This window comes from Juglans microcarpa x Juglans regia, chromosome 2S, assembly GCF_004785595.1.
Source record: "Juglans microcarpa x Juglans regia isolate MS1-56 chromosome 2S, Jm3101_v1.0, whole genome shotgun sequence".
Lineage (NCBI taxonomy): Eukaryota > Viridiplantae > Streptophyta > Magnoliopsida > Fagales > Juglandaceae > Juglans > Juglans microcarpa x Juglans regia.
This window is the reverse complement of record NC_054597.1, coordinates 28,407,726-28,435,725: the sequence shown is the minus strand read 5'-3', so window position 1 is coordinate 28,435,725 and position 28,000 is coordinate 28,407,726. Positions and strand designations below refer to the sequence as shown.

General features: G+C 34.9%; 1 protein-coding gene across 1 annotated transcript; it reads right to left on the bottom strand.

Annotated features, from left to right (window-relative positions):
- Positions 1-496: 496 nt before the first annotated feature.
- On the bottom strand, positions 497-7,448 carry LOC121253136. The gene is made up of 14 exons (XM_041153069.1): positions 7,152-7,448; positions 5,852-5,907; positions 5,474-5,648; positions 4,958-5,059; positions 4,688-4,759; positions 4,465-4,581; positions 4,207-4,284; positions 3,354-3,416; positions 3,182-3,278; positions 2,619-2,697; positions 2,331-2,542; positions 1,493-1,638; positions 1,189-1,311; positions 497-664 (listed from the first exon to the last, which is right to left on the bottom strand). The coding sequence occupies exons 1-14, from the start codon at positions 7,236-7,238 to the stop codon at positions 512-514; spliced, it is 1,560 nt and encodes a 519-aa protein (XP_041009003.1). The 5' UTR covers positions 7,239-7,448; the 3' UTR covers positions 497-511.
- Positions 7,449-28,000: the final 20,552 nt, after the last annotated feature.

Genomic DNA, 28,000 nt, shown 5'->3' with positions numbered 1-28,000 from the left:
CAATGCTTGGCTTTATTGATGATTTCTACATTGGTTTGTAAAATGTTAGAGATCTAATCGGGTAGTCGGTTTGAGTCTGCTAATAATGCTCTCAACTGACTCATTTCTCTCACTTTGTTTTTCTATGGTGACCTTTTGTTCTATTTACTCTGAAGTTCTGCATGTAATCACAACTCTGCTGACTGACATTATGATTTGAGCTGTGTAAGAACTTGATAAATTACAAAATAAAACCAAGTATAAATTACAAAATCAGCCCAAACTAGTGGGTTGCTGGGGAAGAATAAAAATGATGAATGGGGTTTAAAAAATGAAGAGAAATTTCCTAAAACACTTCAATCAAATAAATGACGGATTGGCCAAGCCATTGAAGAGGACCCATATAATCCTCGCAGTCATTCTTGCTTCTGAAGCCCTAACCTGCTCACTAAATCTCAGATAATGGGCAAAAAGATCCAATATTTCTTTTGTTTATTGTGGGTTTTTTTTTTTTTGGGGGTAAAACCAGCAACTAGATATCATATTTCTTAGGCTGGCGCCACTGAGCTATAGCTCTGGCCAATGAGCCAACGAATGAGACTTTGGGAGGAGCTCCTTTCTTCCCATATAAATGCTTTCCTCCCAAGTCCGTAAAAGCTGGACCCATATCCTTGCTTCTTTCAATCTGCAAGAGCACATAGAATCACTACTGTTCATAAATTTGGCAAAAACAACTATGACTAATATTAGGGTTGCTTCATAGTTTAAACTCCCAATGTTCTTTCTTTCCCTTTTTCCAACCCTCTAAAACTAATAAAGTTTCGATATAAAGGGGGTAGGGAAAACAATTGAGATGTACCAAAATGAAGTAAAACCATAAATGACTTCAGCTTTTCCAATTTACCTCGAAATTCTTCCCGAGTGGTTTACAGTTTAGAAAACAAAATGAAAAAATAAAAATAACAGAACATATGGATGCCAAAAACATAACAAGAAGGGAATACTTTTCATCTCTAGGCCCTTGGTAAAATCCACTTTTGTATGTACACTGAGCACTACTGACATTACATGAAAATGAAGATAAGCATCTATTCCTCATATTGCGCAGCATTCAAGATCTTGCATTATACAATAAGTCATAAAACGAAATACTATTCGACTGGAGAAAAACATGTTTTTGGAATCAACTGTAGACCTTAGCCAGCTTACCTTGCTTATCTTTCCATTCTCCAAATGATATCGGATACCAGACCAATTGATAGACTGAGAAAAATGAGAACGAAATGCAGAGATAGTGTACAAAAAGTTATCCACTAGCATCGCAATGAATACCTGCTTGATTGGAAAAAGTTCAATTACATTAGTAACTGGTCATCATCACCACGATGTACAAGGTCAACTGGTCAAGCAAATCAAACTGTCTTTTTTTTTTTTTTTTTTTTTTTTTGGAGCTTAAGTTCGGGGATACCAGCTTGCAATTATTGTTTCTGAAAGAAGAGTCAAAAGTACTTACACGATCCCACTTGTAAGAAGCAAGTGAAAGTCGGGGTGCCTCGGGGGATAGCATGTTGCACAGGTGAACCTCTATCCTTGTCAAATTCCACATCGAAAGAAGTTCTATCGCAGTGCATGTGGCTAGGCAGCTTACTAGTAACAAGCCTGAAAAAAACAGCTGTTATATTGTTTTTTCACAGAGACAAGTCCAATTTTCAGATTAAAAATGCACCCTTTCACAAGCATTAATAGTGCACTTCTATTCCTTGAAGTTGGTAACAAATATTTTATCAAGAATTGCAATATGGAAATGTGAAACTAAAATGAGCACCACTTTGATTGGAAATAAGAGATTTAAGGTGTGTTTGGGTAGTGAGATCACTCCACTACTATTCATTATTTTATCGTTACTTTTTTACCTACTTTTCACTACTTTTTACTACTATTCACTACTATTTAATATTTTATCATTACTTTTTTACTACTATTCACAGATCATCTGAGATCAACTCACTACCCAAATACCCTTAAATTGAAATTTCAGGTTGCAATAAGACAATACCTACACTGCCTGTGAATGCAACTGAGATTGTAAGATTCATTAGTTAAGAACTACAATATAAACAAAGTAGGAATGTGGGGCAATTTTCCTAGAGTGAATAAATTAGAAATCCCACTTTTACTGACCCAGCATTAATGGTTATTAATGTTGAAAACTCTACCATCGAATGATTGTACAAATTAACAATATGAAATATTTGAGCAACAAAACTTCATCCTGCAAGGAAGATCCTGCAAGTCGATCTGATCTAATCAACACTAACAACCTACCTAAAAAGGGAAAGTAGTGTGCTCACCACCAGAAGTCAAGGTAGTTTCCTCAAGCGAATACCCTTTAATGTAAACTCTAAGTGCTGCTGTGATATGAATCATAGACATAAAGTACGGTGCAACAAATCCCCATGACAGGTAGCAGTGGGAAGTAAACAAAGCACGATTCATTATCCAGTTAACCTTTGTTGTATATGATTCCAAAACAAACGTTTGCTTCCTCAAGTAATTCCAATACCTACACAAGAAGCCAAGAATAAAAACATGGAAAGGAGTGAAATAGACTTTGAGTTTACCAAGTGAAGATTACAAACCTTGATAAAGTAAGATCGCTCGCAAGGGGGTGAGGAAATACAGCAACAGGAGGCGATGTAATGAGCCTCTTATGAGCCCCTGAAGGAAAAACATCAACAATCAAACATAGAGCCACTCTGCATCACGTTGGATAGAAAATTAACACAGCCACGCCCAACAATTGATGAGAGCCATAGTCTGGAACCTTGTTAAAGCTCACCAAACTCGTGGGAGAACAAAGTTAAGAACATTTTGACACTTCAACCACCAAAACTATATACGCACCAGATATGGAGTAACTTATCAGGAATAAAATGTCCGATAATGACCAGGATTTCCAACATGACATTAAGTAGTGCATTGAAAACCTAAGATACAACCAGAAGCACTACAAAACAGAAGTCTCATTTCAGTGCTTTCGCGTGCTCGCACCAAATTGGTAGAAACAAAGGTTCACTATTATGTAATAAATGAGTGATCTGAACAGCTGCTACAAAGTCGTGGTTTGTGTAGATAAACAATTCAGAGTCTATAAAATGACCTGCCATGAGAAAAATAATAATATTACTGATTTGTTCAATACCAGATATAGCTGCTAGAGTCATATCATCAGAGTATCCACCATCTCGAAGTCCAGAGACCACACCATAGCGATCAACTCTAAAATCATCGGCATGCATCTGCAAACAATGTAAAACTGTTCGAATATCCGAATTATGCGAACGCAGCACCAATAGAGAGTAATATTTGGTTACCATCATGCACCCTCCCCACAGAAAGAATGTTTTCCCACCGGTAGCAAATCCCATTGAACAAGGCTGTTAGAGGGAAAATATATGTCAGATATGCATGGTTTGAAGAAGTCAATAACAAAAGCTGACAACTGGATGTGTTATCTACATCAGCCCACTACTGCAGACAGTCATTGACATCAAAAGCCCTATCCCAGTAGTTGTGATAAAAATATTCAAGAAAAATCCCACCCGACAAAATTTATTATGATATTTGGTTATTCTCTTGCTACATAAACTTCATAAGAGAAAACGGAGCTAGTTTTGAGACAGTTTCTGGGACAGATGACTGCGAAATTGTAGCAATAAATCGGAATGACAGACATTCCCTTGAATATTTGTTATGACCAGTTGTTCACTTATGCTGCCAGAAAATTTTTGTAGCAAAACATAACCGCAACCCACTAACATATGGGGCCCAAACACTCACAAGAGGGTAGGTCTAAGAATTCAAACACAGGTATACCCCACTTGTCTACCATGTAGTGGTTCCTAAAGAGTAGAAAATGAAGAGATCACAAAAATGAGAGACCATCTTCCATGACATTAATACAACTAGAATTTCTGAATCAGCCACATTACAGCGTTTGGAAATTATGCACTTTGGCTATAATTTTCGTTTAGGTAGGAACCCTAGCTACGATGCCAAGCAAACCCAGGCTGAGGTTTACATTTTTCAGGTTACATGTACTGCCATATTGAAATAAAGGCAGCCCTACCATAAAGTACAAAACAGGACAAGGCACATGCATACACATACATTAAGAAGCTTGGGAAAAAGAATACATAAATGAGGAACTCATAGATAAAGCCCTACCATATGGTATTCATAGATGCAGTAGCTCCCTAAACTTCCCGAGGGTAAATCCAGGGGGTATCCAGTTTGAATGAATATCTATAATCAAGACAAATGGAGTTAAGAACATACAAAATAGTATATATCCACAGTTTAGACAAATGCACTCAAAAGCATAAAGAATTACACCTATATGAACAAACATCGATACAAAAAATCCACTAAAATCACCCGGAATTCAAATATAGGGCATTTGGTAGGTAGATTGCAAAATCATACATCAGGATTCTTTTCCATCTCAGCAGTGAGGGCTCCAATCGAACCAGGATGCAGCCTAACATCATCATCCAAAAATAATACATACTTGGTCTCGTTATGCATTTTCTCCACTCCAACCTGCACGATAGCATTATATTATATATGACTGAGTGCTCTCAATATACCATGCATTCACTTTGACATTGGCAAAGGCCATACGCCAAGTTGTAAACTTGTTCCATACCAACTGATTATGAATTTTCTGACTACAAGTCGTTGATAACCCAGCTACAATAACCTTAGCATCAACTTCATCCTGTGCATAATAAACATGCATACAAGTAAGGAAGGATAGCCATGGACAAATTCATGAGGCACCCATGTATTCATTAAAGATATTAAAAGACAAGGTTTTATATTATGTATACAACCACAGACTACTCTGGGAGTTTCTTCTCAATATAGCCAGAACCAATGTAAAGAGAGAGGCATATAAAACTCGTGGAATATATACCTTGAAATCTGATATTAACAAAGATACAGCATGGTAAGCAGGGTCATCTATACTTTCCACCACAAAAAGAAATTCTACGGGACCGCCATAAAGAGAAGTGATCTGCATCCATTCATGAGATGGCAATGTAAACACTGCTTCAGATGAATATTATATTTGCAATTAGAGGGGAAAACTTCAATGTAAAATGTAGATGTAAAGTTTTTTATAGGTAAAATGTAAATGTAAACTAAGTACAAGGATTTTAAATGTAAGTATTTAAGAAGAAAACAAAACATGGAAACATAGTTAACATGCCCAAGAAGAAAGTGACCAGAAATAATATAGTCATTCAGAAATAATCCTTTACCCATACAAAGTGACAGCAGGGATGTGTTGTGATATGTTGTTTATCTTGACTAATTCATTTTCCATTTTGTTTTGAGAAAAATAATTGGCACTTGTTTAATCAAAAGCACACACTTACTTATCAAGAAATTAAAAGCGCACGCTAAAATGCAACAATAAGAGAATCACCTGACTTCTCCAATTGTGTAGATTGTGTTCTCCAAAACCCTTTAAAGGCATAACAACTGACACTCTGGGCAGATTGACCTGCTTGGAGTGCTCAAGTTCATTAACATCATGATAAAGAAAGGCAAAGCTATTACCATGCCGTACACTATCCTTCATTTGATTGATCTCTCTATTCCTGCAAGAAAGAAGATGATAAGTTTCTTCTCAACTAGAAACTATAAGTTCTCTTTTTTTTTTTAACAAGAATTTTATTAATAGAAATCTAGGCAATGCCCAAGTAGAAATGATAAGTTTTCGTATTAAATGATAATAGGTATTTAAGCATAGAGGTCATGTCCCGAAATTCATCAACAAATTTAATCCGTTGAATTCTGATACCTGACATAAGCTGCAAAAGCCCACCCAATAGCAAGAGTTAAGCATATTAAGCATCCCTACAGAACAAAAATAGATCCAAATCAATACTAGAGGCTTTTGGTAAATTTATCATAAAGCAACGAGAGGATGAGGGATGAACTACCACAATTACAAACAACATATAACATAAATAAGTAGTTCCCCTTTGGATATGCTATAGGTAATCCAAAACTTTATTAAATAACACAAAATGCATGTCCACGTATGCAGGATGTATAAGAGACAGACACTTATTTGTAGTTCCCCAATGGATATAATTGGAGACTACTACACATAATAACCATTTCAAATAACCAACTTTCGTACAAATTGTACTTTTTGCTGATATACTACGGATGGAACTAGACAAGCCGTTCTGATAGTAGCGAGTATGCAAAACGTCTGATCTTTACAGTCCTTATTTCGGCGAGCCAATTTGTGTTTTCAGTCTAATTCCATCTAAAATTTAAGTAATTATTTTTGTTTCAACTCAAAGAATTTCAGGCTTAGTAAAGCCTTTTTTTTTATCCATGCAGTTCAAACCTTTTATCTCCTTACTTGCACATTTCCACTGACATGAATTCGGTATAAACGAAGTTGAGAATCACCTCAGGTATCGAGAACTACAGCAGTAATACCACAGCCAACAAACAATTTTTAAAAATAACAACAAAAGAAAATGATTATAAAAGGCGACACATTGTCCTTGTGGCGAACCCAATACAAAGTTGACACAAATATCTGTCTCAAAGTTAAAGAAGGCGTTCAAGTCCTGCTACAGCTGTAAGATGAGCTATCCAGATCTGAAACTAGTTTAATGAAAAGCTTAACTGCTAAAAAAGAACACACAAATTGTTTAGACCACAGGATAAAGAAAGAAGGATACTTTCGGTCTCAGCAAGGGAAAAGTGACAAAGTCAACTTTAATCTTCCAAAAATCACAGCTTGGTCAATTAAAAATAAAGGAAAACATAAGAAATAAATAACCTCCGTTTGTTAGCTGAGAAGATTAAGCAAACAAGAGGAATACATCAGACTGTAATTGTTTGGAAAGAGAAGGAAAAAAAAACGTACGAAACTGAGCCAAATAAAGCAACTTGGATTCAGTTCGGCCAAATAAGGCGATTAGTCTCTCTTCCAGACATGAAACCCACAATAAACACGCACAAAAATGACAATTTCCCATCCCTATTCCTCACCCACAAACTTCTCGACAGCCAACCAGTTACGGATCTGAATGGAACACACGAAGCGCAAATGCGAAGCGGAGAGACAAACAAACCTGGATCTGAACAAAAACAGCGAGAGGACTACAGAAGGATGTGCTTAGTGAGAAGAGGAACGAATCGAAAGCGTCCAATGTAGGCATTGTCGCTCCCACTATCTCTCAATCTCTTCCAAAGATAAATTACTCTTAACCCCACCGTATATGCAAAGACAAAGGAAAATACAGCCTTAGATTTCGGCGAAAAGAGTCTTCTCTCTATCTCCCCCCCCGTTCTTCAGATCGCCATGGACAGAGGAAGAACAGAGAGAGAGAGAGAGAGAGAGAGAGAAGACCGTTAGATAGGTTGTTATTTATATAGGTAACAACAGAGAGAAATGAGGGGAGGAAGGAATGGAAGCGTGTAAGGTGGTACGTGTGGATTAGTTTTTTACATTTAGGAAAGAAGATGCTGCTTTGTGATCCGTACCTTCTTCTTCGTTTGCCGTCGCTTTTTAAATTTTTCTTACAGCCCCACCTTTTTGCTTTTGTCAAACCTTCTTTGATCTTTCTCCCTCTTAACTTCTCTCTCTCCTTTGGTTTCTACAATCAAACCCCTCTCCGATTTGGCCAAAATTAAGGTAAAAAAAAAAAAAAAGCGCTCCTTCCCTTGAGGTTTATTTTATTAAAAAATTATTCTAGTCAGTAACTATTTACTATCATATATACTTTATGAAAAAATATTATAGATATAGAGTGAGATAATAAATAGTGATTGATTTATAAAATTCTACTATTTTATTTTGAAGAAGACATAAAAATTACTTGAATTACGTAAACTCTACTTTTTATTTTTTTTATTTATTTTTTATGTTGTCTTAGGGTGTGTTTCGGAACAAGTATTTTCATATATTTTTAAATATTTTATTTTCAAATATCACTCAAACATAAAATATTTTTCAATTTCAAATTTTTAACTTTTTCGTCTAATCATTATCTAATTATTATAATTTTTTTAAATTTTAAAACAAAAATTATATTAAAAAATTATATTTAAACAATTTTTTAACTTTATAATATTTTTATTTAACGTTTTCCCTCTCATTTCTCAAAATCTAATAAAACATCTTAATTCAAACTATTATTTAAAGATAGAGGAATGTTATGTATTAGCCACTATTCACTTTCACATTCCACACTTATAACTTTATTTTTCATAGGGTGTGGAGTGTAGAGTAGTGAATAGTAATTAATGAGAATAATTTTTATTAAACATATTCTATCCAAACCAACCTATAGTTGACAACTCATTATCTAGCCTATGTTGTTTTTGAATCTATCTGATTAGAGCTATATATTCACAAACATTACAAGAAATCAGGTCTTTTCTAGCACTCAAAATCGTCACAAAATACCCCTATTAATCGCTGCATTTGAGTATTTTCGGCGATTTTTAATTCGCTGTATCTTTGACGAAATTAAAGTGTCTGTTTTGATCAACTTCAGCGATAGGTAAAAATCGTCGCAAAAACTACTATTTCCGGCGATTTTTGTGCGTCGCAACTGTCACAAAAATTGACGGAAATAGCCTTTCCGTTTACCATTAAATCGTTGAGAAAAATCAATTGCAGCGATATATATATCGTCGCAAAAAGTTGTAAAATCACCGTAAAAGACTTGTTATTTTTCCCAGCGATTAAAAATTATCGTCGCTATTATGTAGTTCCAGTAGTTATTATCGTCGAAATAGAAAAATAGCCGAAAATAAGTTAACTCGACCAAAAAATTATTTCCAACGACATTTATTCGCCGGAAATGGTGTTCCAAAAAAGAAAAAAAAATGCGCAAAAACAGAAATGAACTAGTTCACCAAAATAGTGCAGCAACTCCTCTCACATATATATATAATATATGTGAGGAAATGCTGCATTATATATAGTTACACTTATATATAATATATGTATATATAATTGATGAATACTACAAGTTTTGAAACAAGTTAATTGATGAAATGAGTCCAAAACCTGCTAATTAAAGAACAAATTTTGGACTCATTTCTGTTTTACCTCAAATTTGGCCAGTTGTTCCATCTAAATAAATACAAAACTGTCCACTTCTAGTATCAAATAAAAAAACTGCCAAGTATTAGCTGCCATACATACCACATGCAGATACTAGCAATGTTTACTCAAAAATTAAAAATCATAATTGCTGCCCAGCCACATGTATAAGACCAATTAATATACTCAAACTCCAAACTAAACTTAACATCTATCAGGCCAAATGCAATATGTCCAGATAATTACAAAAACTTGAATCTTTTAGTACATTATACCTGCACAAGTACTTGAATCTTTTGAACCAATCTAGCTAGGTGTCTCTTATGTATATTACTTGTGTATGGGGGTTGCACCAATGCACTTATTAATAAAATCTTCTTACTTAAAAAATAAATAAAGGGAAACTCAGTAACATAATGTGTTTAGAGAAGTTCTTTTTAGTGACTGACAGAGTGTCTTGAGGTTATTAGAAATTTGAGGGAAGTTGGACCAGGTTATCAACTTCCCTCAAATTCCAAACTTCCATGATGATTCTTCTTGTGTCAGTTAGATGGAAACTGAATAAACTTCACAATTCATACATTCACAAAAATGTAGCTAACTTAAAATCATGTAAAAAAAAAAAAAAAAAAACACAAACATAGCTCTTAACTTTCAAATGCACAAACTAATCATTCAACATATGATCCATTAAGATGCAGGATTCACCCCCCTTTAAGAAAATGATTTGATAGATGTCAATAGTGGGGACCCACATCACTTACCCCTCTTCCTCTCCCCTCGAATCAGTTGTACAAAAAACAACTGATTCTAGGTCATCTCTCTGCCGATGGTTCGTGATGCTAGGTTCTGAGCTAGTCATATGACCTATTGTGTTTTTTTTATTTGGATGTTAGGGCATGCAATGATCCAGTTAATATTGCAGCTACCTAGCTAGCTAGGCTTTGAACAAACCCACAAACTTCGCCAATCTACTACTCTTCTTTTAAGGTAAGCAATCTAGAATGTTTACCATGCTAGACAAAATACTAGGCTGGTCAAATGCTTTGAAATGCTTCATATACAAAATCATGGATATCATGGATGAATAGAGAAAAATATTGTCCAACGCAATATATAAAGACAGAAAATTAATAAATAGTTAGTTTCAATTTCTTGAATATCATGAATATCAACAAGATAACCATTAAAACGTGATAGGATTACATTTGCAATACTTACAACAATGCTAACTTACATAAACATTATACATAATCTGCCATAAAAACCAATTATTCAACTCTGACATATTAAATAATTACTCACTCAACTATGATACATTAAAGGAAGTTTAATCTCCAACAAAATGAAATAAAAAATAACATTTTAACTGCTATCTACTGGTCGAGGTGACCAACTTATGTTGAACTAATCCAAACCGTGAAGATCTTCGTAACAATTAGTTGATAACCACTTCTAGATCAATTCTATGTGTGGCACTAACTTAAGTAGACAATGGACCTCAATTCTTGCTTTCAGAGTTACCAAAGGACATAGCCAAAACCTAATGAATTCTGTTCAAATGGAACAAAACATACATCCTAATTTCCAGAACTTCATAAAAAAATTAGACTTGAAACATGCATTAAAACTAAATAATTCGAAAAAACTCAATTTCAAGTTTTTTTAACCAAGAGCCTCTGTATTAGCATAAGGTTCAACAAAATGCACTCAAAAATTGTACACCTATCTTCAAAACTTATTGCAAGGTCGTACATCACAATCTGAAAAATCCCCCAAGGCATTCACAAACTGAAAAATCCATGTAAGCACACAAAAAATTGATGCAACATTTAAGGAAGCACAACCAACTACAGGGATCTAAATAATTTAAGCAATTGTCATAGATTAGTATATCTAGTTTACCTTTAGATCATAGAGCTTAAGCAAGCACTTTGTCTGCAGGTCCTCACCTCTTTTTGAAGGCAATGCTGATTTAAAAAAAGTAACACTTAAGTGATCTATTCTAAAAGATTGACTAGATATAACTTATAATCCGCAAAATGTATTTTAAAAAAAAAATATAAAGCAAAACAACATTTTGGGAGGGGTTCTCATAGCAGATAGTCTATGAATGGTTTATATTATATATATATATATAAGTAGTTTAATCTATCAATATTTAGAGAAAACTTCATCAATTTTTTTTAAAAAAGTAAATTGCATATTGGTGGATCACAAAATAGAAATTAAAGTTGGTAAAAATATGTGAAAAAAGATGTAGCAGCAGGACCCAAATTTTAAACCAACCACCCCACCAACTTTTGAACCCTAAAGAAACCCAATTTCACCGATCCCCTTCAGTACATAAATTCGATTACACAATTAACCATAAATGCACATGCAACAGAAGAGGAAAAATCACAAACCAACACAAAATGCCGACGGCACACACAAACCCCAAACGTAAACCTAAATTGCCCACCGACCAATACACAACCATAATCCCCCCCCCCCCCCCCCCACCCAAAAAAAAAATCCATTCAAATTACAAAAGAAGAAAAAAAAAAGGAAGAAAGCAAAAAAGAGGAACCCAAAAGAACCCAGACCAAAACCTTGGGAGGGAGGAACAACATCGGGGTTGGATCCAGTGCTAGGGGCATCCGTTAGGGAGGCATTAAGAGAGGTGTCTTCAGGGGCGAAGCAGATGGAGGAAACGGCGTCGTAGAGGTCAGGAGGGAGGGGAGGTTGCGGGACACGAGGTTGAGGGTGCATATCAGGGGTTTCAGTTAAGTGAAGGGGGAGAGATAGGAAAATGAGATACCTAGAGCCTTGGTCGACAATGCTAGTCGCCTGCAAAATTAACATGAAAACGCAAATTTTGGTAGTGTGCAGGGATTTTGTAGAGGAAGGAAGGGTAGGGCTAGCTTCTACGGGAGGATAATCAAGTGAAGGAGTAAAAGCTACGTACGTAGTCGAAAATGGAGAGAAAATTCAAACTGAGGTAGCCAATGGGTGGATTTGCAGGGAGCCGAAAATGGAGAACTACGAACGAAGGGGAGAAAGGTGTGGGAAAATGGGACTCGAAAAATGGTCATCCAAGAACGAGGGAGGAGTTGAGGCAACGGAGCCTCAAACGGAGATCAAGCCGTACGCGCAGAGAGTTGAGAAAAGGATTTGAAGGTAGACAAAAATGGAGACAACAGCGTTGAAGGGGAGAAGGGTGTTGGAGGGAAATAGGTTGGGGGAAATATTAAAAGGGTTTCGTTTTGGTGCCCGCAAGTAATAGTGATGCAAATTCCAGAGTCGCGACAATTTTTTCATATTGTGACAGTAGAAATCGACGCGGAAGCTGATAAAATCGCTGCAAAAATAAAACTTATGAAAGATTTGTCGAAAAATGCAGCATGACAGTCAAAAGCCTGCAACGATTTTAAAATCGTTGCAAAAAACAACTTATTGCAGCGATTCTTTTTGCAACGATTTTAAAATTGCAACAATAGGCCATATTTCTTGTAGTGAAAGAAGATGAAGTAACTCAAATCAAGTACTTTGCAATTTCTATATATATGTAGTTGTGTATAATATTGTTTTCTCCACAGAGGGGTAAACAGGCAAAAAATTAGTATATAAAAGTTATTAGAAGAAGAAACACATAGAGTCGGGTTACTTTGTCATCTAGAGTAGCTTGCTCAAGTTGACCGCTTGTTATTTTTTGGTTTTTTTTTCATTTTTTCACATTTTTTAAATATATTTAAATATTTTAAAAAAATAAAAAAATATTTCAATATACTTAAAATTACTTTCTTAATCATTAAGTAAAAAAAATGATAAGCTGTCAAATTGAGTGATACAATTGGGAGGCAAAGTAATTTTTTCCAAACAGATATTAGATCATGAAACTGCGAATGCTTCATTAGAAACAAAGAAAGTTGAGACGTGTACGCTAATTGGAAGTGTTAGTCATGTATTAATATTAAAATATTAATTCATTTTTAGTTTAATATTATAAAATATTTGTCCAACTTGGGAAGAAACCATGGTTGGACTTCGGGAGCAACACCAAATTTGCAGAACAAAATAAAAATTATGTATGAAATCTACTTTTAAGGATTATGGCTGATGTGGATCCGTGGAGTATAATTGGATTCCAAATTATTTTATTTAATTCTCCTATATTTTAAGACCTTTTGCACCCATTAATCAATTCTAAAATGGTTTACACCAACGTGTTAGTTACGTAGCAAAGGATGACAAGCAAATGTCCAATGGAATCCACGTGGCTAAAACCAGGTTGACTAGATGGTTCAATCGATTCTCCAATCTGACTATTCTATGTGAAAGAGCTTTTCATTGACATGAGTACTTCAATTTTAACTCATCTTGTTGTGTTAACGTGATATTATTAAGCAATATTTGAGAGAAAATAAGGATTTATATTCCAAGTAATTAAATAAGTAAAGTCGAGTACATGACTTGGAAAGCAAGTTCCATGCATGGCAAGCAATGGGCTGTCAATGACCTGGTTAGCTTAAAGATGCTATTCACAAGGCAGGCAAGAGAGTGTTAGGAGTTTGGAGTTGGAAGCTGGGGACTAAGGAATTCATGCATGCATACACAAATACTACGTCACTCACATGGCTTTGACAGCTCTGCTTTCAAGAACCATGTTATCAAGAGATGCTTTGCCACAAGATGTAGGTCCATTTTGAGCATTTTTCTGGGTCTACCGCGCGCGCCGCATGCATGCATGGTTCATCATTATGATCGATTTGGATTGCCTGATGATCTGTAACCTAACAGTCTTCTTGACTTTAATCATACATTTCTTCCTCTTTGAAGTACTCATACATAAAGTTTGTATATATTTTGCAACCTATTATCTAAAGAAAACTTTATTACAGGCAGTATTTAATATTATGAAATCTAGGTATTTTGTATATCTCTTTTCAAACTGTAAAAAATATTTAAGATGAAAAATTATAGATTGAAAATCTTCTTCACTCGATTACTACCTCTTTTGAAAATTATTTAAGACAATTAGGTTTGACTAAACCAAGGCTTCGTTTGGAACATGGACTCATATCAACTTATCTAAGTTGAGTTTGAATTTAAGCCTAACTCAACATCTAAATACAGAATTCACAAATCATTAAACATCACTCAACTCAAGTTCTCTTTACACGTGGGACCTATAACCTTTTTCAACTCAACACCTCTTTATACGCGAGACCCATAACCTTAACATCCAAACACATCTAAACTTATTTTAGGTAGGCTCTATAAAACTCATTCTACCATCTCAACTCACTACTATTAATAAAGAACTCAATTCATATCAATCCAACTCAACATCTAAACGAGGCCTTAAAATGTTAAAATTAAAATAAATTTTCTTTTATTTATAGTTTCTTCTATTTATTTTTCTGCTTAATTGGTTGCAACTGGTTAATTTCTTACCTAAACTGCCCACATTGCCCAGCTTATGAGGTAATTATTCACTATCAAATTGGTTAAGCCTATGAAAGGAACTTAATTGGTTGGGGACCATAGTTGCAGGAGTGATGGAGAATTGCCCCTGTCGGGATGCAAAATGTACAACCTTTTCTCAGATTGAGATTATCTGCCTGTAGATTTTGGCAGAATACTGCATATACATGTGTGCAGGGATACTTTTTGTTTCTTTCCATCTAGATTTTCTTAAGCTGGCATGCATGTCAAGTGTCAGCGCTAAACAGCCTGGGTACATCTACAATATAAGAAAAATAAATAAATTATATTTGTAATTAAGGTGGCAGGAAGGATATATATATATATCTATCTATATATCTATCTATATATAATTCTTATAAAATTTAACTCAAGCTGGGTGGACCATTTATCCAAAAACTATATAAATCGAATATCTTACGAGAGTCTGATGACCTGATAGCATATGATCAGATTATTAATCTTTAAATAAAAAATTTGGGTTCAAAATCATCCATTCCTTTTATATAATATATTATCTCGGATATGAGTTTAAAATTTTGCATTCACAGTATTAAAATCATCGAATTGGGATAATTTTTTTTTATTGAATTATTTAAAATGTAGTTGCAAGAAATGTTTTGTCAAAAATATGTACACTCTTAAATTAGTCAAGCACCCTGTAATTATGCCATGAATTATTGTACTAACAGCAAACGACAAATAATATCAAATTCATTTAAGGGGAGGGGGAAAAATGAGAATGAACAGTATGAATGAACGAGCATGTTCTTGTTCAAAATAATAGGGAAGGTGGGGTCATAAAATTGTGAGTAACGTGGATCACATCTGTTAATACACACTGCTGTATCTGAATCACAAAGATTCATAATTAAGGAGTCCTCCACATGTCACACCTGTTACCTGTACAACTCATTTGTGAGGATGGGGAAGAAGAAAATGATGGGAGCCCAAATCCTAGAAAAAGTGGGGCACGTCTGCATTGATTTTCTTTTGGTTTTGGGTGGTCGGTACTGCAATCATTTGCCAACTCAAAAGGTCACTTTTAGATTTCGATGAGAAACTAAATTTATCTTATTTTATTATTATAATTTTTTTAAATTTTAAATTTTAATATAAAATATAATAAATAATTTAATTTTTTTAAATTTCAAAATAATAATAATATTAAAAAATAATATTCTAACAATATTTTATCATCTCAACTCAATTCAACATCCAAACACAACTTTAATATTTGAAAATGATCTGAAAGTGAAATATGTTCTTTTTTTTTATCGGTTTTCCTATTCATCATTCTTAGATATCACATTTTTTTTTTAATTTTATTCTTCTTAAACTAACTAAATTTTTCTACTCATTATTCATATATCATATATTTGACAAGAAAAAATAAAATAAAATAAAAAATGTGTGGTATGTGGAAATGAAAATAGAATGTTTCTTTATTTAATTATTGTACTTTCGAAATTCTAAAATTTCACAATTAATCAATAAAAGGGTTATTTTATTATCAAGATGGTGTATATGGTATATTATCTACATCTCTTAAATGATAAAATTTGATTTGTAATATTCAAATTTTAAAATTTATCTTTTAAATTAAATTTTACTATATAATAAAGTGGTGTAAAAACTTTAAAATAATAATAATATTTGTTTAATAACCTTGATATTACTCCACAATTTGACCATAAATTGAAGCAAAGAAAAAAACCTTCGAATACATTAGTCAAGAAAAAAAAAACCTTTCATAAATTCATATGATTTGCCTTAATTACAAATTAATAATCTCCATATTAAAATGAAAATTAATCCCTAAGATAATCTTTGTGTTCGTCCGTTTACATTTAGGATTGAAGCTGTTGACATGTAAAGCTTCATTTTCCTTCCCATTAATAGATTTTTTTTTTGGGGGACCCTTGCAGAGTATATATAAGTCGTATCTCACTTTTGACTAATTAAATTTGTTGACAGATAGACATGAGATATAAGTCGTATATATAGCTCACTCATCGTTACAAAACTAAAAGTGTATAGTATCATAATTTTATAATAAAAGAATAAGTAGAGTATCATCCTTAAGGATTGGTATTTTACTTTTGACAAGTATCGAAATTATACTAATCTTGAATTTATTTAAAAAAGTTACTAAGATTGTTCGTAATTACAAATTAAAATAAAATTAACTCAAAAAAATATTCAAAGGAAAAGAGAGTTATTGTTTGATGATCGAATCAGTGAGAAAAAAAAAATTTCTAAAAAATCGATTTCACCTAATCCCTCACTATGATTTTCTCATCTAACTAATTAAATTTAATTCTCTCTGTTTGTTAGCAAAATCCTCAAACCCATCCAAAAGCCTCTTTCAGTAGTTAGTTGAATTTATTCTTGATCATCATTTTCTACAAGAGTATGCAAATTAATGAAGTAAAAAAGCAGTAAGACCAACGATTTGAAGACTACAAGTTCAGTTATGGCTTGAGAGGGAGGAAGTCATGTGGAAGCAAAGATCTCGGGTCCAGTGGCTTCAAGAAGGTGATCAAAATACTCTATTTTTTTCATTCTCAAGCAAATGGCAGGCGAAAGAGGAACTTTATCAAAGGTTTGAAGGATGCAATGGGTGTTGTTAGAGAAGGTTATCTGAGGGATAGATTAATTGTGGATTTATTTTCTAAGCTCTTCACTTCTACCCCACAGAGGCATCAAGAGGAAGTTTTGGCATGTGTGCATCAAAGGGTGACACTAGAGATGAATTCAGTTCTGTCAAAGCCTTACCATGCAGATGAAGTAAAAGTTGCCCTCCAGCAGATGCATCCTTCTAAAGCCCCAAGCCCTGATGGTATGTCCCCCCCTTTTTTTTCCAAAAATATTGGTCTATTGTGGGTAGTTTTGTGACTGTTGCTGTGTTGCACACTTTGAACACTGGTCACTTTCCTAGAGATCTTAACTATACTTTTATCAGCCTCATTCCAAAGAAAAAAAACTTGCGATTTAGTTTCTGATTTTCACCCAATTAGTCTTTGTAATGTGGTTTATAAGTTGGTCTCTAAGGTTATTGTTAATAGGCTCAATCTTCATCTTCCTACGATTATATCAGAATCTCAATGCGCGTTTGTTAAGGGTAGGCTGATTTCGGATAATGTGTTAGTTGCTTACGAGTTGGTTAATTATCTAAGGCACAAGAGGTATGGCAAAAAGGGTTATATGTCTCTTAATTTGGATATGAGCAAGGCCTACGACCGGGTGGAGTGGAGTTTCTTAGAAAAAATAATGATCAAACTAGGATTTGATTATGGTTTTGTGCAGCTGGTTATGAAATGTGTGACAACTGTGTCCTTTTCTATTTTGATTAATGGAGAGCCTTATGGCTCTATTAACCCTACTAGGGGGCTTAGGCAAGGGGATCCTCTCTCCCCTTACCTTTTCTTTTTATGTACTGAGGGCCTCACTGCATTGTTAATGGATGCTGACAGTAAACAATTAGTCAGGGGAATAAAGGTTTGTCGGGGTGCTCCTGTTATAAGCCACTTGTTGTTTGCGGATAATAGTATAATTTTCTGTAAAGATGATGTGCAAACTACCAGACATATTCAGGGGGTGCTTGAGAAATATGAGCCGGCATCGGGACAAAAAGTGAATAAGGAAAAAACTGTTGTGGTTTTTTCAAAAATTGTGGATGCGGGGCAACAGCGCGAGTTGCTGAATTTGTGGGGTGTTAGGTCTTTCCAACAATATGATAAATATCTTGGGCTGCCTAATTTGGTTGGGAGGTCAAAATCTCTTGCTTTTGCTGATATTAAAAGGAGAGTTTGGAATAAATTACAAAGCTGGAAAGAGAAATTGTTATCACAGGGAGGTAGAGAAGTCCTTATTAAGGCTGTAGCTTTATCGATCCCTACTTATGCTATGTCATGCTTTCAGCTACCTTTGGGTTTATGTCGGGAATTGGAAGGAATGATGTCTCGATTTTGGTGGGGACATAAGGGTAATGAACAGAACCTGCATTTGTTAAGCTGGAGGCATTTATGTGTTTCAAAATTCAGAGGGGGGATGGGGTTTAAAAGTTTACACTTAATATGGCTCTCTTGGCTAAACAAGGATGGCGACTTTTACATAATGAGGGGTCTTTACTGCAAAGGCTTTATAAAGCTAAATATTTTCCCAGGAGTACATTCTTTCAAGCAAAGTTGGGTTTGCATCCTTCTTACGCATGGATGGGGATTTTTGCAGCAAAGAAATGGTTATTAGAGGGATGTAGATGGCGGGTTGGGTCTGGAGCATCTATTTCTATTTGGAAGGATTATTGGGTTCCAGGTCATAAATACTTAAGAATGTGTGCTGAGAATGGGTTTCTTGCTTCTCAAGAGGAGGCAACTGTGGATAGCCTTATCTGTCCGGAAACAAGAAATTGGAGGTTTGATACTGTTAGAGCTCTCTTTGATCCAATGGTAGCTGAAGAAATCTTGAAGATTAGATTGCCTTTTATGTCTTGTAGTGATAAATGGATATGGTCCGAGGAAGTAAGTGGTTGTTTTACTGTGAAAAGTACTTATAGGTTATTTCAAACTTTGAGGATGAGGGAGATAGATGAATCATCCAGCTGGGTGCAAGATCGGCACATGTGGAAAAAATTATGGAAGATGAATGTACCAAGGAAAATTAAAACTTTTGCATGGCGAGCTGGTACGAACATTTTGCCTACACTAAAAAATCTGAGGTACCGAAAACTTGAAATGGAAGGGGGTTGTTGTTTCTGTGGAGAGAAGGATGAAGATGTTACTCATGCACTGTTGTTCTATCCTCAGTTAAGTGAGATGTGGAGGCGGTTTGGTCCAATAGGTTTCAAGTTTCAACATGAAAAAAGCTTGATGGATAATGTGAAAGGTGTGTTAAATTCTGGAAGTGAAGCAGATTTTACCCTCATGTTTGTTCTATGTTGGGGCATGTGGTTTCGACGTTATAAGTTGAAGATGGAAAGTGAGCTTATCACCCCCTTTGCAGCAGCTAATATGGCTCTTTCTTTGTACAAATCCTTTTCAATTTTAAAGGTTTCAAATGTTGCAGATGGGAAGAACCTGTGCAGGTGGATATCACCTCCTTCTGATTTCCTGAAGCTCAATATTGACGAGGCAGTCTTTCCAGAGTACAAAAAGGCTGGGATTGGAATGGTTCTACGTAATAGTATGGGCAAAGTGGTGATGGCAGCAACTATTGTTGAACCTGCATTGAATGAACCATCTACCATTGAGTTACTTTTTGTACTTAGGGCTCTACAAATGTGCCTCCCATTAGGCATCTCAAAATTAATTGTTGAGTCTGATTGTTTGTTGATTGTGCAAGAGTTGAAAACTGTTCAGGAGTCTCTTTCTTCTAATGGTAATTTAAGTAGGGAGGTAAAGAATCTAATGTGCCTTTTCCAAAAAGTGATAGTTGAACATGTATATCGGGAAGGTAATGGTGTGGCTCATTGTTTAGCTAGATATGCATGGAATGTATTGGATGTTCAGATGTGGTGGGGTGCTATCCCTGCGTTTGCTGATCAGGCCTTGTGGTTTGATCAAGCTGTCATGTAAGGTTACTTTGTGTTAGTGAAATGAAGTTGTTACTATTTATCAAAAAAAAAAAAAAAAAGGTTTTTTAATTTCTATATTTACCTATGCTAAAATATCCAAGGTTTATCTTACAATTTCCTCTTTCTAAAGTAAATTACAAGATAAAAATCATCTAATCAATAGCCAATCAATTAGAAGCAATAAGCTCAGAATAAACCAAACAAATATAATAGAGAATTACTTCAAATTAATATAGAAAAGTAAGCGTAGTTTGAAACTAGATTGTATCGTTTTTCTAAAATAAAAAAAATTAAATTTATATTAAAAATTAAATTTAATATAAACAAATTCACCATAATTTTTTTTTTAAAAGAATAATGAAAATTCTTATCTGCTGTCGTCGTCCTCTTCAAATTTGCCACCCTTTTCAATTCTTCATCAAAACTTCTCCAGCCTTAAATCACGTGGTAGGTAAAATGATAAGCATGAGCTCTTTTTTCTTTCTTTTTCATTTTATCCTTTTGAATTTCAACGTACCTCTTCAAATCTTTTTTCAACCTTTGTGCCAATCACTTTTCTGTTTTTTCTTCCTTCACGCGTCAACTTTTGTCGCATTTTCAGGATTTTTCATTCCGTTTCTTTTTCTTTTACCCATCTTCACTCTTTTCGTCTTTGCATTCTTTAAGTTCCTCCATATTTTGCCGTTATCTAGTATCTTGAAAATCACATTGAACATCGTCCTCTCTTTATATTAAAATTTCTGCTATTATCCTCTTCAAATCTCTTAAATTTTCAACATTTTAAAATTCAACTTGATCATTATCTCCAAAAGAACCTCGATGACGAGCTCTTATATTTAGATAAATCTTCATTTAAATGAAAGAGAGTCCCTAGACAATAAACTATTAAAATACAGGTCTTCATTTTCTTCAAATCTGAAACAAAATTAAATGACAACAATGAAGCCTAAAATCAATAAAAATAAATAAAATTAGACTAAAATTTAAAGTTAAGAAGTGATAAAATGTACGAAATTATGCAAGGCATCAAACACCCCAAACTTAAAACTTTGTTTGTCCTTAAACAAAAATAAAAGAAAATAAAAGATCACTACAGACGATATCAACTAGACCTCATAAAAAAGTCTCATCACTCACCAAACCATGATCTGAATTAGATTTCAGCACTAGTATCTTACTCTTTTAATATCAAGGATAGCAGGAAAATCAATAAAAAAAAATTAGCAATTTGTTAAGTAAGAGTTAAGAGGTTACTTAAACCTAAGCTAAGACCTTGAGTATGTGTGTGTGATAGTCAATTTAATTCCGAACCACCTGGAAACTTAGATAAAAGTTGAACAACTGATACCAGAAGAATTCTCTCAAAATTTAACCTCATAATTCCAATTTTCAGAAATCCACTCCACTAATGTCAGACCAAAATCAGATATCAAAATGTCTTTAATCAGGTTGTAAGGATAGTCACAGGGTGAGAACTAAGAAAGAAATAGATAAGGAAAATAAAAACAAACTGAAAAAACATTTGGTGGAAAAAATAATAAAAGAAAATTCCACAAGATTCAAACTGAAACTCTTTCTCGACGATGTGCTCACATTGGTGACATTATTATTGTTGTAATCAATGAAGTAATACCAACTACACCTACAAAAGAATTTGAAGTGATCTAAGCTCCACTTGTTGACTTTTAATTATTTTATGCTTTCTACATGATGGATAAATCATCTCTAAGCAAAAAACAAACCCAGCAATATATATATATATATATATATATATATATATATATTTAAACAGACTCTCACCTTTTTCAAATTTTCAACCACTTCAGTCTTTTTCGATTCTTGTCGTTCACCTTTTTTTTCATACACTTTAATCAAATAGAGCATAATTTCATTTGAACTAACTTTCTCTTTAAGTTTAGATTTTCACCAAAATATTTTCTCAAATTGTAAAAGGTAAATCATGATTTTTAAGACTTGGAATGAGAATGTTTGATTCTTGTCTATGGGATTGATTGGGTGCAAAACTTCAAGTATATAGTATCGTAGTTTTATAGTAAAATGATGAGCATAGTGTCGTCCTTAGGAATTGGTATCTCACTTTTGACAAGTACCGAAATTATACTAACATCGAATTTATTTAGAAAAGTCACTAAGATCGTTTGTAATTGCAAATTGAAATAAAATTAATTCAAAGAAAATATTCAAAGGAAAAGAGAGCTATTGTTTGATGATCGAGAAAAAAAAAAGAAAAAAAAAATTCTAGGAAGCCGATTTCGCCTAATCTCTCAGTATACTTTTCTCATCTAACTAATTGAATTTAATTCTATCTCTTTATTAGCAAAATCCTCAAATCCATCCAAAAGCCTCTTTTGATAGTCAGTTGAATTTATTCTTGATCATCATTTTATACAAGGGTATGTAAATTAATGAAGCAAAAGCAGTAAGACCAATGATTTTAAGACTACATAGGTTCATATAGGTATTTCGATTTCTATATTTACCCATACTGAAATATTCAAGGTCTATCCTATAATTTTCTATTTCCAAAGCAAATCATAAGATCAAAATCATCTAATCAATGGCCAGTCAATTAGAAGCAATAAGTTCAGAATAAACTAGACAAATATAATAGAGAATTACTTCAAATTAGCATAGAAAAGCAAGCAAAATTTGAAATTAGATTACATTATTTTTCTAGAATGAAGAAAATTTAGTTCATACTAAAATTTAAATTCAACATAAACGAATTCACCATAATTTTTTTTAAAAAAATAATGAAAATCCCTATCTGATGTCCTCGTCCTCTTCAAATTTGCCATGCTTTTCGATTCTTCTTTAAAACTTCTCCAGCCTTAAGTCACGTGGTTGGTAGAATGATAAACATGAACTTTTTTTTTTCTTTTTATCCTTTTGAATTTCAACGTACCTCTTCAATTCTTTTTTTTTTTTTTTTCAAACCTTTGTGCCATTCACTTTTCTATTTTTTCTTCTCCCACGTGTCAACTTTTATCGCATTTTCAAGATTTTTCATTCCGCTTCTTTTTCTTTTAGGCATCTTCAATCTTTTCGTCTTTACATTTTTTTAGTTCCTCCAGATTTTGTCATTATCTAGTATCTTCAAAATCACATTGAACATCGACCTCTCTCAATTCGAATTTCTGCTGTTATCCTCTTCAAAATTTTCAAATCTTCAACATTTCAAAATTCAACTTGATCATTATCTCTAAAACAATCTCGATGACGAGCCCTTATATTAAAATAAATCTTCATTTAAATGAGAGAGGGTCCCTGGACTCGTAAAATACAGGTCTTCATTTTCTTTAAAATCTAAATTAAAATTAAATGACAACAATGAAGTCTAAAATCGAAAAAAATAAATAAAATAGGACTAAAATTTAAAGTGAAGTGATAAAATGTACGGAATTATGCAAGGCATCAAACACCCCAAACTTAAAAATTTGTTTGTCCTCAAACAAAAGTAAAGGAAAATAAAAGACCACTATAGACGATATCAACTAGATCCCATAGAGAAGTCTCATCACTCACCAAACCATGATCTGAATTAGATTTCATCACTAGTTTCTTACTTTTTTAATATCAAAGATAGCAGGAAAATCAACAAAAAATTTAGCAATTTGTCAAGCAAGAGTTAAGAGGTTACTTCAACCTAAAGCTAAGACCATGAGTGTGTGTATGTATGATAGACAATTTAACTCCAAACCACCTGCAAACTCAGATAAAAGTCGAACAACTGAAACCAGAAGAATTCTCTCAAAATTTAACCCCATAAGTCTAATTTTCAGAAATCCTCTCCACTAATATCAGACCAAAATCAGATATCAAAAGGTCTTTAATCAGGTTGTAATGATAGCCATAGGGTGAGGGCTAAGAAAGAAATAGATAGGGAAAATAAAAACAAACTGGAAAAACATTTGGTGGAAAAAACAATAAAAGAGAATTCTACAAGATTCAAACTGAAACTCTTTCTCGACGATATGCTCATACTGGTGACATTATTATTGTTGTAATCAATGAAGCAATACCAACTACACCTATAGAAGAATCTGAAGTGAACTGAGCTCCATTTGTTGACTTTTATCTATTTTATGCTTTCTACATGATGGATAAATCACCTATGGGCAAAAGACAAACCCAGCAAAATATATATATATATATATATTTTTTTTAAACAGGCTCCCACCTTTTTTAAAATTTCAACCACTTCAGCCTTTTTCAATTCTTGTCGTTCATCTTTTTTTTTCACACACTTTGATCAAATAGAGCATAATTTCATTTGAACTAACTTTCTCTTTAAATTTAGATTTTCACCAAAGTATTTTCTCAAATTATAAAAGGTAAATCATGATTTTTCAGGCTTAAAATGGGAATGTTCGATTCTTGACTATGGGATTGACTGGGGGGGAGTCCATCTGTTGTGAAAAACGATGACAATAAAGTAAATTCAAACACGAGAAAACAAGCAATCACACACGACACAGTATTTGCGTGGTTCGGCAAATTGTCTACGTCCACGGGAGCTGCAGAGGATTTTTATTACTTGAGGAATCACAATACAATGTGTGTAAGACGACTACTATTCACTCTAATACAGTACAAGTAAAATAATATCATATATATATGTTATGCGGCGGAAACCCTAAATTCAGTAGAATTAGTGATGTTCGCTTGAGCGGCATGTCGAGCCCGCATCGAGCGAACCTATTTCTCGCAATTGCTCGAGCCATGTGTCGAGCGGCTCCTCAAGCGAAGCTCTCTGACTTCCCTCCGCTCGAGCTGTGTGTCGAGCGGTGTCGAGCGAAGCTCTCTGACTTGCCTTTGCTCAAGCGGTCTGTCGAGCTATCTTTGAGCGAAACTCTCTAACTTGTATTCGCTCGAGCGACTAGACGCTCCGCTCAAGCGGCTTGGACCAGACTCCAAATACTCAAGAATTCTTCCACTTGGAGACTGGTACACCCACATTATCGCCCTCTGCCTCAAACATGATATCCTCCACCTCTGCAACTCACAGCTCCTGTCTTCATGCAAGAAGACCAACTGAAGTTGCGCACAACTTCAATTTCTCAAGTGTAATACCCTTTGTCAACATATCAGCAGGGTTCTTACTTCCACAAATTTTCTCAAGTAGCAATTGTCCATCATCTAACAATGATCGTATAAAGTGATACCTAATCTGAATGTGCTTAGTCCTGGAATGAAATGCTGGGTTCTTGGCAAGGAATATGGCACTCTGACTGTCACTGTAGAGAGTGCCCTTCTGATTCTTTTTACCCAATTCCTCCAAGAAGCCCTGTATCCAAACCATCTCCTTTGTAGCTTCTGAAACTGCAATATACTCAGCTTCTGTAGTAGACAAAGAAACTGTCTTCTGTAGATTGGAACCCCATGAAACTGCAATACCACCCAGAGTGTAAACAAACCCTGTGGTACTTTTTCTGCTATCAGTATCTCCAACTAAATCAGCCTCAACATAGCCCTGCACCTCTAAGTCCTCTCCTGAGAAACACAAGTACGTTTTTGAGGAGCCTTTTAGGTACCTCAAAATCCACTTCACTGCTTCCCAATGTTGTTTTCCAGGGTTACTCATATATCTACTCACAACTCCCACTACATGGGCAATATCTGGTCTGGTGCAAACCATAGCATACATAAGTGAACTAATAGCTGAGGCATAAGGAACCTTATTCATATAGTCTTGTTCCTCTTCTGACTTTGGTGCCTGATCCTTGCTGAGTCTGAAGTGACTACCTAAGGGTGTGCCAACTGACTTGGCCTTGTCCATATTGAACCGGTTTAGTACCTTTTTCACATACTCAGCTTGTGAGAGTGTCAACGTGCCTCTGACTCTGTCTCTGACAATTCTCATGCCAAGGATTTGCTTTGTAGCTCCTAAATCCAATGCTCTGACATCTGCTTCTTCAGATTATTGATCTCATCAATATTTGCCCCTACAATAAACATGTCATCCACATATAGCAACAAAATAATGTAAGAATTGTCAAACTACCTGACATAGCAGCAGTGATCTGCCTGACATCTGATGTACCCTGCACTGCACATGAAACTGTCAAACTTCTTATACCACTGTCTAGGAGCTTGTTTCAGGCCATACAAGCTCTTCTTCAGTCCGCAAACTGAACCTTCCTTTCCCTGTACCACAAACCCCTCAGGTTGGTGCATGTAGATGTCTTCTTCAAGATCTCCATGAAGCAAAGCTGTCTTCAGATCTAGCTGCTCAAGAAATAGATCTTCAGTAGCGACCATAGCCAAAACTAACCTGATGGTTGTAATCTTTACCACAGGTGAAAGCCTTTTACAACAAGTCTGGCCTTGTATCTCTTACTAACATCATGCTCAGTTTTTACTCGGTACACCCACTTGTTGTGTAATGCTTTCTTCTCTGATGGAAGTTCTGTTAATTCCCATGTCTGATTCCCTAATAAGGAATCCATCTCATCCTTCATGGCCAACTCCCACTTGCTAGAATTTGCATCTTGCAAGGTTTCTTGGTAACTCTACGGTTCTCCACCATCTGTCAATAGAATATAATTCAAAGCAGGTGAGAAACGTTGTGGAGGACGAATAGTCCTAACTGACCTGCGAACTGCAGCTATAGGAGTGGACGGCGCTGGATCTGACTGCGAAATAATAGGAATGGGTGCACTGGGCCCACTCTCCCCGTCACTCATTTCTCTACACTGCACTGTGACCTCTAGTAGATCATCCAAACTCACAAAGTCAGACTCCTGAGGAACTGCTTCAGCAACTGTACTAGACTTGTCCTTGTACACAATCTTCTCATTGAAGATCACATTCCTGCTTCTTATAATCTTCCGACCCTGATCATCCCAGAAACGATAGCCAAATGCCTCGTCTCCATAGCCAATGAAATAACATTTCCTTGACTTAGCCTCAAGCTTACTACGAGCATCAGAATCAATAAGAACATAATAAAGACAACCAAAGATTTTAAGATTAGAAAATTTGACTTCTTTCCCGCTCCAAGCCTCCTCAGGCAATCCACAATCCAACGGAACTGATGGCCATTTGTTTATCAAGTATACTGCAGTGCTAACTGCATCTGTCTAGAAAGTAGGTGGTAGCCCAGCATGCAGCCTCATACTTCTAGCATGCTCATTTATGGTTCTGTTCATGAGCTCAACAACTCCATTTTGCTGTGGTGTCCCAGGAATGGTCTTCTCCATTCGGATACCCTGAGTTGTACAATACTCCTTGAACCAACCATCAATATATTCACCACTATTATCAGACCTCAAGCATTTCAACTTCAAGTCTGTCTCTGTCTCAACCATGGCTTTCCAAATTTTGAACACATTAAATACGTCAGATTTGTGTTTCAAAAAATAGACCCATACCTTCCTGCTATGGTCATCAATGAATGTAACATAGTAACGAGAATCTCCAAGAGATGCTACTGGGGAAGGTCCCCACACATCAGTGTGCACAAGATCTAGTGTCTCTGACTTTAGTGTTCTGCTACTTTTCAAGAAACTGACCTTCTTCTGTTTCCCCATAATGCAACTCTCACATATACTGAGATTAACTGACTTCAGTTCTGGTAGCTTGCCTCTAGACAAAAGTTCTTTCATGCCCTTCTGACTCATATGGCCAAGCTTGCAATGCTACAAATCTGCTGTGCTCTCTGCAACGGTAGTAGCAATAGTGTTATCCAAACCAATAGTCATATAAAGTGTACCAGTTTTCTTACCCCGAGCCAGTACTAATGCCCATTTGGTGACCTTCTAGGTGCTATTTGAAAACACCACTGAATGTCCACAATCATC

Coding starts and splice junctions, on each gene's coding strand:
- LOC121253136 (XM_041153069.1), bottom strand. CDS start 7,238: ATGCCTACATTGGACGCTTTCGATTCGTTCCTCTTCTCACTAAGCACA. Junction 2,543..2,618: donor AGCGATCTTACTTTATCAAG/GTTTGTAATCTT, acceptor CTTCTTGTGTAG/GTATTGGAATTACTTGAGGA. Junction 1,639..2,330: donor AACTACCTTGACTTCTGGTG/GTGAGCACACTA, acceptor TGTTTTTTTCAG/GCTTGTTACTAGTAAGCTGC.